This window comes from Aphelocoma coerulescens, chromosome 1 (assembly GCF_041296385.1).
Source record: "Aphelocoma coerulescens isolate FSJ_1873_10779 chromosome 1, UR_Acoe_1.0, whole genome shotgun sequence".
Taxonomy (NCBI): domain Eukaryota; kingdom Metazoa; phylum Chordata; class Aves; order Passeriformes; family Corvidae; genus Aphelocoma; species Aphelocoma coerulescens.
Window position 1 is genome coordinate 40,383,216 of NC_091013.1, and position 13,604 is coordinate 40,396,819.

Sequence of the window (13,604 nt, forward strand, 5' to 3'; positions counted from 1 at the left end):
AAGGACACTCGGAAAAAAGCAAGCAAAGAATAGAGAAATCTGCAATACACATCTTACATTTACTAAAAATTGCCAAGTAGAACATCCAGCAGTAGTGTACCCAGCAACTCACCCTAACCTGTTGGTGCAGTTGATGCAATAAAACACAAACTCTTGCACAATTCAAGCCAATACAGAGACTCTGAAATATTATTTATTCTATGACTTTTCTCCTTTTCAGACATGCAACCTGAATCACATATACTTCCTTTCCAAACACCTCAGCTATGGCACAGAATCCATTCCTTTTCAGCCAACTATTTCTGCAGGGTATTACAAAATCTGTAGCTCTGTTGTCATTCTTAATATAATAAAAGGAGCAATGAGATTACTTGAAAAGTATTAATGGAAGTAAAGAGCAGGAACACAGGAGGAAGAAAACTGCATGAAACAGCATAATAAAATAAACATTTACTACCTGTCCAGTTAAAGTGACTACCATGAATGATTTTTTCAACATCTGCAGCACAATAGAACAGTGAACTGCTGTGGTGGCCGGTGAACACACATTACAAGGGACAGAGAGTTTTCAGTAAGACAAGTCCCTAGTACCACAAGAACCACTTTATGTTAGGGTGACCAAAAAGGCTTCTCCCAGGACGCATTGTTCTGTTCTGTTAATCTATCCCAGTCTGAATTCCCCGTTTGGCTGCCAGCCTCTACCCCTCGTCACTCCCCCAGAGCTCCCCATTGGTCCCCATTCCCTAGTCCTGCCTTTTCCCCACCCCCAGATAAAACTGTGAGCTTCGGGATCAAGTTGGTATTTGCCTCTGCACCCTTCGCCAGGGTAGCAGCAATGAATGCTCCTGGCGGAACACACGCAAATGCCCTTCTCGACTCCTTGCTACCGACTGTAGCACTGAACCCACCCGTGCGTGTGGGGGGCACGCGGGATCCCCCGGAGCCGGGCAGGGATGGTATTAAACTGCCAGAAAAAGCAGATGGTAATAGGCATGCAGGACAAGATTTTACTTATGGCACAATCCCACTGCCATCGAAAATATGGTTCTTGCTACGTAGTTAAGGCATGATCCTCATCCAAGTATTAACTGATGACATCAAGAAAGACTTTGATAGGCACTGTTAGCTGTTCACCACCTTGAAGTCTGCAGTCTTCTGATGTTCACCATGTGAAGAAAACATCTTCTTTGTGGATTATAATGAAAACTTGTACTTAAAACTCCTAATTCAGTCCACACCCATACTTTTTGAGTTCATTACTTAAACATGCAGTTTCCATTTAAGCAAGTATGGCCTTAAAGAACTATTCTTTTAGAGAAATTAGGCAGTGACTTGGATTGACACAGGTTGATGTTACTCTGCTGAATATAAATTCTACTTTAATGATTGTATGAGACACCCAGGCAGAAAGTCTGGCTGATTCTTTTTTTTAATCCAAGAAAACTGTCCACCTTTCAATCTAATATCTTTCTTTGGGGTTTTTTTTTTGCTCTCCAAAAATAAAGTCTATATTCTTTAGACATCCATTTTTTAAATTATTCATTCTTCTGATTCAGTTGGGCTTTTCAAAACAATCTGAGGCCATCAGAGTACTGTAGAACACTGGGGGAAAAAAGAAGCTGGAGCTTCCTGAAAGCTACTATGCAGACAATGTGCACACACGTTCATTTGGAACCTCAAGCAATACTCCCTCAGTTAACTTAGTTAAATTAACATTTCTTAATGTGAAAAGGTCAATTTTATAATCAGGATACAGATTTTTGATTTGAAAGTACAGCCTAATTCAGCAGAATTGTAGTAGTCACAACAGTAAACATCTCTGAAACAAAGTCTGATAAAATTGTTATTTTACTATCAAATGCATTTACTTTATTTCGTTAATTTTAAGAAATTTTCTTAAGAACTCATTAATCCTATAATATTTTTTACATAAGGATCACATTACCACAAAAAACCATGACAATAAAATCTCCAGATATCTCACTGTGACTATGTTTTTCTATACAGATTTAAATGTAGATTTTACTGCATTTTTTATTATTAGATCATTTGTACATTACAGGTAATATACACTTGAAATACTTTATCCTATCAAGTTAATTCCTAATCTGAATGCATTCAAAAATAACCAACAGAACCTTATCTGTTTTCTCCAAAAGTGTGAACACACATTTTTATTAAGACCTGCTTTTAGCCTAGACACTTTAAACCTTGATATAGAGGAAAAGTACTTATTACTAGACACGTCATCAAGTGAAAAACCACAGAAGCAACTAACCCATGAATCTGACAGTCACCCCCAGGGAACATCACGTGAGTAATGGAAACTTCCACTCTCCAGCTTCTCATAATGTCATCATAGTTGAGAAATTTATTCTTGTCCGCTGAACTTGAAAAATATAATAATGCATCCTCTGAAAATCTTTTTCCAAGTGTTGCACTGCACAGTGTAGCAGTTTGCTTTATCCCTGAACAGGATATAGATCCTTCTCAAGGACTGCTGCGAGGCTGCAGGGAAGGAGCAACCTTCCTACTGTTGTGGAATGTCTCAACCATGTCAGACCAAAAATGACTAACAATCCCAGATTTCGCACAATCGGGCATTCTGACATCCAAGTCAAGTTCCTTACTTACAATGCAAAGGTAACATTTAGAAAGCAAAGTTCTAATCCAATGAATGTGCAACCATGTGTGAGATGGAAACATGTACCACCAACCTACCAGTCTGCTGGCAGCACCAATGCAAATGTGCACAAGAATGAGAAAACGCAGTGTTTTTATACCACACACAGAAAGAAGAATAAAAGGATAAACATTAATTTTGACCCTGAAAGTTAAAATATATTAAATACTGTCTTCAAAGGACTTGAAATAAATTTGAAATCCCAAATTACTCCTTGAGTGGCATTTCTTTCAAACAATAGGCAGTAATAGTACTGGTGCTGCAACACATCTACCGAGCATCCACCTCAGTACACAGAGAAATTTCTTTAATAACAAGCAGAATATGCCTGTGCTATGATGAAGAGCAAGGAATTAGCTTCCACTACAGACCTTTGCTTCTTCCTGGAGCAATGAAGAAGTTTCCCCCCAAAACTGCCCTCATAATCTCATGTGCAAGTGTCCCAACCTTCGTGCTACCAACGGTGCAATGTGAAGCTGATCCTAAAATGACATAAATGAGAAAACCACTTCTAAGTCTCAACATTCCACCCCTGCACTTATTACAAAGCCCACAGATCCTCTTCTTCCATAACTTACTATTCTTCTGGCCACCAGTACCACTTTCAAAGTACAGAGAATGAAGGATACAAGTGTCCATCTGTAACAAACAGAGGGGGAGGTTTATGGCACAACTGCTTGAATTGCAGCTTCAGAAGCCACTGCTGCACTAATGACAAGAATGAGAAAGCTACAGCAACAGCTACAGTTTTTGAAAGGATTTCCTGTCTCTGCCTGTTCACTACTCACAGGTGAAGAGACAGCAGATGGGCATGCCAAAACAGGCAGCCAGACCAAGCTACTGTTGCAGAAGAGCTCTTGCGGGGAGACTTCACCCCTGGACTGCTATTCCAGGCTCCAGACTCAAGTGTTGACTTGGGAGAGGCTCTCATTGCCAGTTGATGTGATGAGCCAGCTGATGAGCAGTGCCTGCAGAAGCTCAAATTAGCTCAGGGCAATTTCTGTGGGGATCCCCACCGAGCTTACACCACAGCTGCAGACAAAATGTGCTGTGTAACAGCTCTTTTTTCCCACTATCATCCGCAACTTTCCCAAACCCAGCTGCTATAAGGCAGGCACGTCACTTTCAAACACAGTTAACTGCTGGGGGCTACTATAATAATAAAAACAAAATACCCACAAACCATTTTTAAATGTTGATACACAAGAGCTATGAATCTTTTAGATCATAACTGATACACATCTGAATGCACAGTACTTCCCAAATGCAACTTATGGAATCTGCATTTTGGGTGGTTATTTTTCCTGCATTAAACCATCATGCAGATATTAATCTATTGTATTCCAAGACCTGTCCGAGATGCTGCAGCAGGCTCACCAATCAGCAGTGATGTTTGATTGCAAGTGAAAACACTAAGAGTATCACTGCAGGAACAGTTTTTCACCAAATGCTTCTAAATTTAGTATTAAGTAAGTCAATAAAGTAACCTGTGATCATGCTTTAAATCTATTTTTTAAAGGCACGGGTAAGACTGTAATCAAACCACTTACCTACACATTTACTGTTTAGAAAACTGCTAGATATAGCCTAGGTCACAAATTATTAAAAAAAAAAGGAGATACAAAAAGAAAAAAAAATAAAGCCTTTGTTTCTAAAAGCAACACTTGAAATAGAAACTGAATCAGGTTGAAAGTAACAAAAATATTCACCCCACTGAGCAGACTTTTCTTCCTTCCAACCAGACCCATGCTACCACACTACTTTTAGTATACACTGTCAGAAGTACGAGGTATGGCTACACTGCAAGACCATGTGAAGATCCCCACACAAGCTTGAAACGAAATGAGCTAGCTCTGCAGAAGCAGAATAGCCACAGTTTTGTGGCCTTCAATGCTATGCTGCTCCCAGGACTCAAGCTAACCAGGCTGCACTGTGGCATGCTGATGTACAAGCTAGTTTGCTTTCCCATACAGTACTGTACTGCATAATATTGTTATGCACAGAAGTCTTATGTATTCAATACATGCTTCATTTTTCCTTCAGTCATACCACAAAGCATCAATTTACATAGATTTATTATTTTCCTCTGCACAACATAATTCAGTCCTGCCAGTTATGCAAGCAGAGGAGCACAGAGATCCCTTCTTGCCTTGGGGACTTTTAACAAATTGCTAGCACTGCACTACAAGGTTCACAGAGAGGTAAAAGCCTAAGGTGCACCAGCGAGTTCAAAGGATTCTACTCCCTACTACTACAAGAAGTAGCTTGTGTGCAGTAGTCAAAGATTTTCCAGATGTAACAAGTGTATATGCTTTAAAACATGGACTCAAATTTTACCTTAATAAAGACTAACTCTTAAGAGGCTTTCCTACTTCACTCCTGTGCAGCACACAAACAGCAATGAAGAATAATGGGAGGGGATATTACAATGTCTGCAGAAAGGTTTGGTGTTGGTCTAACTGGTTTAAAGTGTTGGTAAGGCCTTTGTGTCTTATAATGGAAAGCCTTCCTGTGTACCACACTTCACTCCTGGGACGCAGCCTCTTGGCAAACTAAGCAGCATTACACTAAAGCAAACAGCCAGGCCATTCACACACTCATGCGAGCCTTTGCAGAACTGCTGAAGTGTTTCAGCAGCACTGTTCATGGGACCAAAGCTGCCAGCAGACTGCAACACAAGCAACCAGCCTGGGTCTGGCACCACAGCCCACCTCTCAAGCACCCCTAAAGCCAGGTGCTGGCAGGATGCCCCCTGAACACACTGCAATGCTCTTTGACAAGTCAGCTCAACTCGGTTAGTGTTCTGATAAGCCACTGCATGTGTTTGTGCTGGGTCTCCTACTAGTACCCAGAGTCACCAGCTCTTTTTTCCAGAGCACACTAGCTCCTCCAGTACTCCAGATAACAGAAACAGTTTCCACAGCAAGGGCAAACTATGTCCTTTTAAAAGGTGGTGTTCTTTGTTTCCTGGCTTCCCTATCTCATAGTTGTACCATGTACCAGGTATGTTTATTTTTATTTACATCTCCTCATCCAAGCATTATAGATGTTAATCAGTCTGTCAGAGATGGCACAGCAGGCTGCAGGAGCCTTCAGTGTGACCTGGCACGATCATTCTTATTGCTGCTGAACCAGGTGTCCACTTATTTTATCCGGGGTCACTGATACAGGTTCCATTATCCAACAACACTGCCTTCTGCTAGAGGTTACTGCTCCCAAGCCCAGGGGCAGAACACACACGTATAATTCCCTGCTGCCACATCAGGCACTGATTCACTAACTACCTGAACCATCAGATCCTGTGCATCAGCAATGGAATCCCACACACCTGCTGCTACTGCAGCAACTTCTGCTACACAGACAGAAACGAAAGTCTGAGGGCACAGGGACACCTTAAACTGCTACAGTTGTGCCCTAGGTGAGCATATGTCACTGCCACCTAAATCCACGCCTCTACTGGAGTTTGTCAGTGTACCTGTACCAGCCAAGTCTTATTGTAAAAACCCATTTTAGGGCAGCTGGTGAGTTCAGTAAGAACGGATGTTGTATCAGTTTTTGAGAAGGTAAAAAAAAGTACAACATTTGGTATGAAGCTGTGTCAGGGAAGGCTTAGGTTGGAAAGGTTCTTTACCCAGAGAGTGATCAGGCACTGGAACAGGCTCCCCAGGGAAGTGGTCACAGCACCAGCCTGCCAGACTTCAAGAAGCATTTGGACAATGTTCTCAGGAACATGGTGTGATTCTTGGGCTGTCCTGTGCAGGGCCAGAATTTGGACTTGATAACCCTTTTGGGTCTTTTCCAGATCAGGATATTCTATGATTCCATGATATTCTTTTTGCAGATTGACATACTGCCTAGGTTTTTTCCCCACCACAAATATGTTTCTTATGACAACCATTTCCCACTCATCCTTCTGATGGACCTATCCTGGAAAAACTTGTAAATACTGACTGTCACTTTCCACCCATTCAGTCAAACAAGGATACTTTTCCCCTACATTCTTTCTCATAGAATTATACCCAGATACGTGCCATTGAAAAGTCCCTCTACAATATCTATTGGGGGGTACGGGGAGGGATAAAAAATTAGGAGCTGTGAATCAAGGTACAGTATTATCAGATCCATCTGAAGAAACACTCTTCCCTTCTTTGGATTCCTCATACAAAATACAGCTACAACCAACACTCCTTCTTAAATGCCAGAATTATTCCCCCCTAGTCAGAGGGTGCTATCACCCAAACTTGGATTTCACAGAAACATAGAATCAATTAAGCTGGAAAAGACTTCTGAGATTATCAAGTCCAACCTGTGACCAAACACCATCTTGTCAACTAGACTAAGGCTCTGAGTGCCACATCCAGTCTTTTCTTTAACACCTCCAGGGATGGTGATTCCATCACCTTCCTGGGCAGCCCACTCCAATATCTAATCACCCTTTCTGTGAAGAAATTCCTCCCAATGTCCAACCTGAACCTCCCCTGGTGCAGCTTGAGGCCAAGTCCTCTTGTCTTGTCCTGTCGCTGGTTACCTGGGAGAAGAGGCTGACCCCGACTTTGTTTCCTTTCAGGTATTTGTAAAGAGTGATCAGATCACTCCTCAACCTCCTTTTCTCCAGGCTAAACAACCCCAGCTCCTTCAGACGCTCCTCATAGGACATGCATTTAGATGTTTCATCAGCTCCACTGCCCTTCCCTGGACACGCTATAGCACCCCAATGTCCTTCCTAAATTGAGGGTCACAGAACTGGACATAGTACCCGAGGAGTGGCGTCACCAGTGCCGAGTACAGGGGGACAATCACTGCCCTGGTCCTGCTGGCCACACTGTTGTTGATACAGGCCAGGATGCCATTGGCCTTCTTGGCCACCTGGGCTCACTGTTGACTCATGTTCAGCTGGCTGTCAACCAGCGCCAGGTCGTTTTCCTCCGGGCAGATCTCCAGCCACTCTTCTCCAGATCTGTAGTGCTGCCTGGGGCAGTTGTGACCCAGGTGCAGCACCCGGCACCTGCCCTTTTTGAATCTCATACTGCCGGGTCTCGGACCGTTGATCCAGCCTGTTCAGTACCTCTGCAGAGCCTTCCTGCCGTCCAGCAGACGGACACTCCCACCCATTTTGTATGGAGCACGCAATTAGTCAGCAAAGCTTTGACTTAACATTTGTCCTCGCCTGCTCTTAGGACTGTAGTGCCCAAGTCCACACCGCAGCCAGGTCAGTTCCTCACTGCTGCTCCCAGACGCTGCAGATTCTGTGTCCTGTAAACAAGCTCAGAGCCAACCCTCGATACCTGTGAAGTCAGTTCAGGTAGCACCAGGACATGAAATTATTTACATGTGCTGCGTGTAAAAAAAATAAAGCTAAACAGAGCTGGAGGCACGTTAGTCCTTACGTTTGCCTTATCAATAAACTGGTTATAACAAATAAGTTTGATTTCACATTAAGAAAAGAGAGTTTTTGCTTTTTCTGATACGTATCTTGGCATGGAGGTCTATATCGATGTATGCAGATACATACATACACAGAGACACACACGGACATACAGACACATACACACAGGCAGACACATACACACAGACACATATACACAGACACACACACGCAGACACACCCGCGGCTCCTCCCGCCATCACGTAGTTTAAAAGTCCAGCCAAGAGGGGACCGAAGCCAGCGGCTTCCCCGGGGCTGGCGGCGGCAGCGCCGCCCGGGCTCCCACCCCTGGCCGCCGCCCTCCCCGGACCGCGGCGCGGCCGGTACTCACAGAACCCGTTGGAGCCGGTGCTGGTGAACATGGCAGCGGCCCGGCCCGGGCGGCGGGCGCGGCTGGCGGAGCCCCCGAGGTCGGGCAGCCCCCGAGGAGCCGCGGCGGGCCGGGGCCGGGGCCGGGGCCGGGGCTGGGGAGGGCTAAGGCGGCCGCGATGGGCCAAACGCCGCCGCCAGGAGAGCGGGCGGCGCCCCCTGCCGGGCCCGCCGGGCGGGCGGCGCTTCAGTCTGCGTGTGGTATCTGTAATTACTGGGATCTTTGTAAATGGAAAGAGCTGCTTTCCGCTGGGGATGGCAGAGTGCTGAAACCCGCTGCCCAGGGAAGGAGTGGGGTCTCTTTCTCTGGATACATTCAAAGCCCACCTGGGCACATTCCTGTGTCACCTGCTCCGGGTGACCTTGCCTTGGCAGGAGGGTTGGACCAAGTGATCTCCAGAAACCTCTTCCAGCCCTAACTGTTCTGTAATTTCGTGATTCAACACGATTTAAATTTTATATTTGTAAGTGCCTCGACGAAGCCTGGCTCCTCACACTTTGGAAAACTCTGGCCCTAGAGGCTCACCGTAATTTGGGAGTGCAGGAGGTAATTGTCTCATTAGGAGCCGTGGGTAAGCTGTTATTACGGCTAACGGAGACAAAGTCAATACAGACAGCGGAGTCTGGAGAGCTTTTCAGGTGGCCAAATGAAGGTGCCTGCTTTGGAATCAAATTAATTGCTCCTTAGGCTCCACCTAGGGACCGCATTGAACAGATCACCTCGAGCTCTAATGGCACATCAGACACCAGCTCTCTACCAGCATGATCGGCACCCCATGTGAAGTGAGCCAAATTCCTGATTTCAGAAGAGATATGGTATGATAAGGCTGAAATTATTAGGGCACCACATTTCGCTGACGTTTTCAAGTCCTTGTAGAAATCAGACTTTACTGGAATAAGTCATGCTAGGCATTCAAAAAGGTGACCGTGCTCTGTAGCACAACGTGTGTGCGCTTTCTGTTTGTGTGGTGATGGAACTGTGGGCCTCAAAGTCACACTCAGCTTACTGCAGTACAAGACTGAAAACAAATGCCACTCTAGAACTGGAAAATGTGACTTGTCATCTAGGTAACAATTTTTAAGTAGGCAACCAATAGTAAAAGCTTTTTAGATAAGTCATATATTTCTTATATTCCATATTTTTAATACACCATAAAAAATGCATTTTAATATTTGCATTCAAATGCAACTTTTAACTAGCACTCAGAAATGCTGAGTTGCTGAATCTTTGTAAACATAATCTCTTAAACACTGCCAAGGCGACATAAAAAGACCTTATGCTTTGGTCCACAAAGACTTCAGCTAAGTTCAGCATATCAGCATGTATTTTTTAAATGGCCAATTTCCAAGAACTAACTTCAGAATTCTGTTGCTCACTTGTTCTCTCCGTACAAGGCCTGCATCAGGCAGGTAGGATTGGGATTCACAATCTGCTCACAGAGCAGGAGGTATGTCTAAACCAGCCAGGAGGGAGAGACAAAGGGATAGCACACTGGAAATCCTGGCTTATCCCAAGATGAGGTTCTTTCCTCTGAAAAGAATCTAAATTGGATTCACAGCATGAAACCCTTCATGTACTTTGTGTCTTTGGCTATAGACAACCAGCTTACTCTCTGCTGTTAAAGCACAGCTGGAAGAAATGATTTGCTACAGAAATTTTCCTTCTTTCTTTCAAATGCAAATGGCTCTGGATGCTGTATGTTACATATGCAAACTCTGTCTTGCCAGTGTGCTGCTGAATGCCTGTAACCACAGAAGTGACAGGCAACCCTCATTTCTAAGGAAAGCAAAGGTAAATAAGGAGGTGCAAAGCCTGCAAATCTTGCAGTAGTTCCAGCGTGAAACATCTTTGGGAAAAGCTTGGGTGCCTCCCGAAGCTTTAGGGATATAATGAGGTACTCATGGTTTAATTAATTACCATTTTGAACTTTTCTGACTAACCCCACTTAAGGTAATTAAGCCTTTGTGTGGCTCTGGCTTTACTATAGGTGAGGATAAAACCTGAAAACTTTTCCAGTATTGCCTGTGTAATAGGCTTAGGAATGCTGTTTTAGTGCTGAAGATTGCTTTTATTTCTTTTCACAGTCTTACAGAATTGAGTGACAGAAGAATCATTAATTTAGAAGTTTACAGTCCTAAGAGCCAAGACCTAGTGTTTTTCTCTTTTCTAGTCTCTGTTTTGAAGACTTCCCTAAATTGATGTCCTATAAGGTAATCATATTAGAGGGATTCTCCTCTGCAACGTCAGGCGCTGGAATTGGATTCAAGTCAGAATCACTGAACATACTAGAGACTTAGGTATGTATTCCACTGAATGAGGATGCATTTGGGCAAATATTTAAGGGCCATTTTGAAAGCAGCTCTGTGGACTTGTTATCATGGACAGATACAGCAAAGACAAATGAGTAGCAATAGCTGGCAAGCTTCTCCCTATAGCAAACCAAAACACCTGCAGATATGTCAATACTGCTGGAATACAGGGAGGTGGCTCTCAATCTATCTGCCACTATCTTATTAATGTCTACAAATATATTACAGAGTCTATGAAACACCTGATGATAAACACATTGTTTTAAAAAAAATTATTAAGTCAGTATTTCTGGGATTAGATCATATTTGATCCACTATGTATTGAAAACTGCACACCCCTTGTTAATAGTTATAGTTTCACATATTGGTTGAATAGTAGAGGAAATGTAGTTTTTGCCCTCAGATACAGTGCCAAGCAGAGAGGTATTTTTATCACAATACCATTGCTTTCAACTGGTAGTGTGTCATAAGAATTAAGCAAATTATTTGCATTGTTTAAGTATACAGTGTTGACTACTTTGGAGTTAAATGAAATCATCAGTCCTCATGCTTGCCTTGGAACATATCCCAGAATAGGAAGGCTAGCACTTATCTACTAATCTACTCAGAACAAGCTTAGAAGGCTTTGACACTGTACAAATGTCAGCTTGAATATCTCCCACTTGATTATTACATCTATTTAGTGGAGTCGGTTTGGTATGGTCAAAATAAAGTTATTTAAATTTTCTGCTCAAAAGAAAATCCCAGGAGACTGGAATTTAGATTTCTAACGATTTCCCAACATGATTAGGTTCTTTTCTTCTCTGAACTTGTGATGTTTCTGAAGCAACTCTTAATTACTAATTAATCTCCAACAGTCAGATGCTCCCCTGGCATATAGAATGAGGGATAGCAGCTGAGTAAAACAGGATGGAAATGTAACACCTCGCTCAGGAATCTTCTGACTAAACTCAGTGCAAGTTAATGATTCTGCAGGTTAATTGTAAGTGGTCTATGTCTCTGATGTCTAGGGTTTCCATGGCATTCATAGTAGCACCTGCAGTTATTACAATTACCTGAAATATTAACAGATACCTAAAGAAAGGTTAATGCTAAACTTAATGTTTTCAGTAACTCCTCCCTAGAGTTTCTAACCCTTGTGTTCAGTTACAGAAGATGTTAAGGAAAACAGCTGTGCAACACATATACCCTGCAGAGGAGAGTTCAGCAGTAGTGCAGCTTGCTGGTAGTAGCTTGCATGGGAACAGGAGGAAGGACAGAAGGCAGAGACTCGCTGGGCAGAAATCAGATGGATTTGACCTGTACCTTTCCAAAATTAGAGAATTACTCTCACTCCTTCAGAAGTGAACAAAACTTTATACTGCAGCAGACCTGCTGTCCTCTTAAACTGTAGTGTGATCATTTTATTGCATAGGTTTGGGGTTTTTTACTGTATCTAGAAGATACGCATCATTTTCTAGCTTAGTTCTTCCCATATAGAGTTGGTAAGCTTACAGTTAATAAGGAGCAATGGAGTGGCTGAAGGAGTATCGGGCTTTGTCAGTTATTTTTGCAATTGATTTTGCATCACACTATTATAAAAAATTTAGAATGCTCAAATATATTCCATTAGTTATTGTTCTAGCCATGAGATTTTTTTGAAAACTTTAAAATGCCATGTTAAACCTGAACCGCATGTCAATGTCTGGTAACAGGAATGTGGGCAGCTATTGCTTCGATAACTCAAACATACCACTGACTTGTGTTTCAGCGGGACCCCCTGAGTGGCCTGCAACGACAGTGCAGTACCAGTTTAAGGTACTGGCTTATCTGGAGCTGAGCCACATACACTTTTACACTGCAAGTCTTAGCCATAACTTCCATTTTAACCATTGACCGCATGATCCTAAGCACTGGCACCATGTGCACGCAGATGTTGGCATCTCTGTGTTCAAGGTGCAGCACCAAGCACTTGATCAGCAGCTTGGTCTCTAAGTACTTGTAAAACACTGCCTTAAAGGTAGTGTCACATTTATTTTCAATAAATTTATTTCCCTGTCACATTTATTTTCAATAAATTTATTTCAACGAGGGTTGAGATCCTGTGAAAAACAAGAACATATGGTAGGCATAACCAGGAACCGGATCCTAATACAAACATATTGGGAAAGCAAGGTCAAGAAAGAATATTGAAAACTCAGATTAAAATCCACAATTAAGAAGCATAAGAATCAATCTGCCCATGTTCATGTTTTATTTCACTTAGATGAGACTTCTTGTGAGAATTAAAAATACACTGGTCCAGCTGCCCTTGGTTGAGCAGCTGTCGCTGCATTTTAGATCATTCATTTGAAGGCCATTAATTTACTGCAAGGTAAATTGCGAAACATAGTAAGCATTAACAAAATAATAACGTTTAAGCATTGTACTCAGAAGACCCAATTAAGGAATCCATTAGAAGGGCAAATAATTATGTGTAGCATTGCGTAACACAATGTACTTTGCATATCTGCACGTTCTCTAATGCATGCAAGAGATCAAGCACTACTCATCTATTTCAGACTGAATTTATGTCAAAGAGTACCTTTGAGATCTGGAGCATATGCTAAATTACCCAAGATAAGTATCAGTGATAGCAAAAACACTTGAGCCTTTAAGATGCGGAAAATTATTTGCATTGTTCCACACAGGTACAACCTTGCTGAAATTGCCTATTCTGAAAATTAGATATTAGAAGATATTTATAGGGGTATTTAAAGGCCTTCCTTCTCCCTGATACCTACCCATATTTCTCAGATATCCTCATCCTCTTGCTTCACATCCATATTGTAATGCTAT

The 13,604-nt window shown here is 42.6% G+C and overlaps 1 protein-coding gene and 1 long non-coding RNA gene across 4 annotated transcripts in view; one reads left to right on the forward strand and one right to left on the reverse strand.

Annotated features, from left to right (window-relative positions):
- The window catches only part of UBAC2 (UBA domain containing 2), an 89,356-nt gene extending 80,789 nt beyond the window's left edge, over positions 1-8,567 (reverse strand). Inside the window, exon 1 of one of the 3 annotated variants that reach the window (XM_069007975.1) lies at positions 8,440-8,567. In XM_069007975.1, coding sequence (XP_068864076.1) covers positions 8,440-8,470 — 31 coding nt within the window. In that variant the 5' untranslated portion in view covers positions 8,471-8,567. Of the gene's footprint in view, positions 1-2,278; positions 2,298-3,054; positions 3,159-8,439 lie in introns of those variants that run through there. The other 2 variants (XM_069007967.1, XM_069007985.1) reach the window with 2 other exon arrangements.
- Positions 8,568-8,796: 229 nt separating this feature from the next.
- On the forward strand, positions 8,797-12,901 carry LOC138118456 (uncharacterized). The gene is made up of 3 exons (XR_011155160.1): positions 8,797-9,293; positions 10,649-10,775; positions 12,538-12,901. It is a non-coding gene; the product is annotated as an uncharacterized lncRNA (long non-coding RNA).
- The last annotated feature ends 703 nt before the right edge of the window (positions 12,902-13,604 follow it).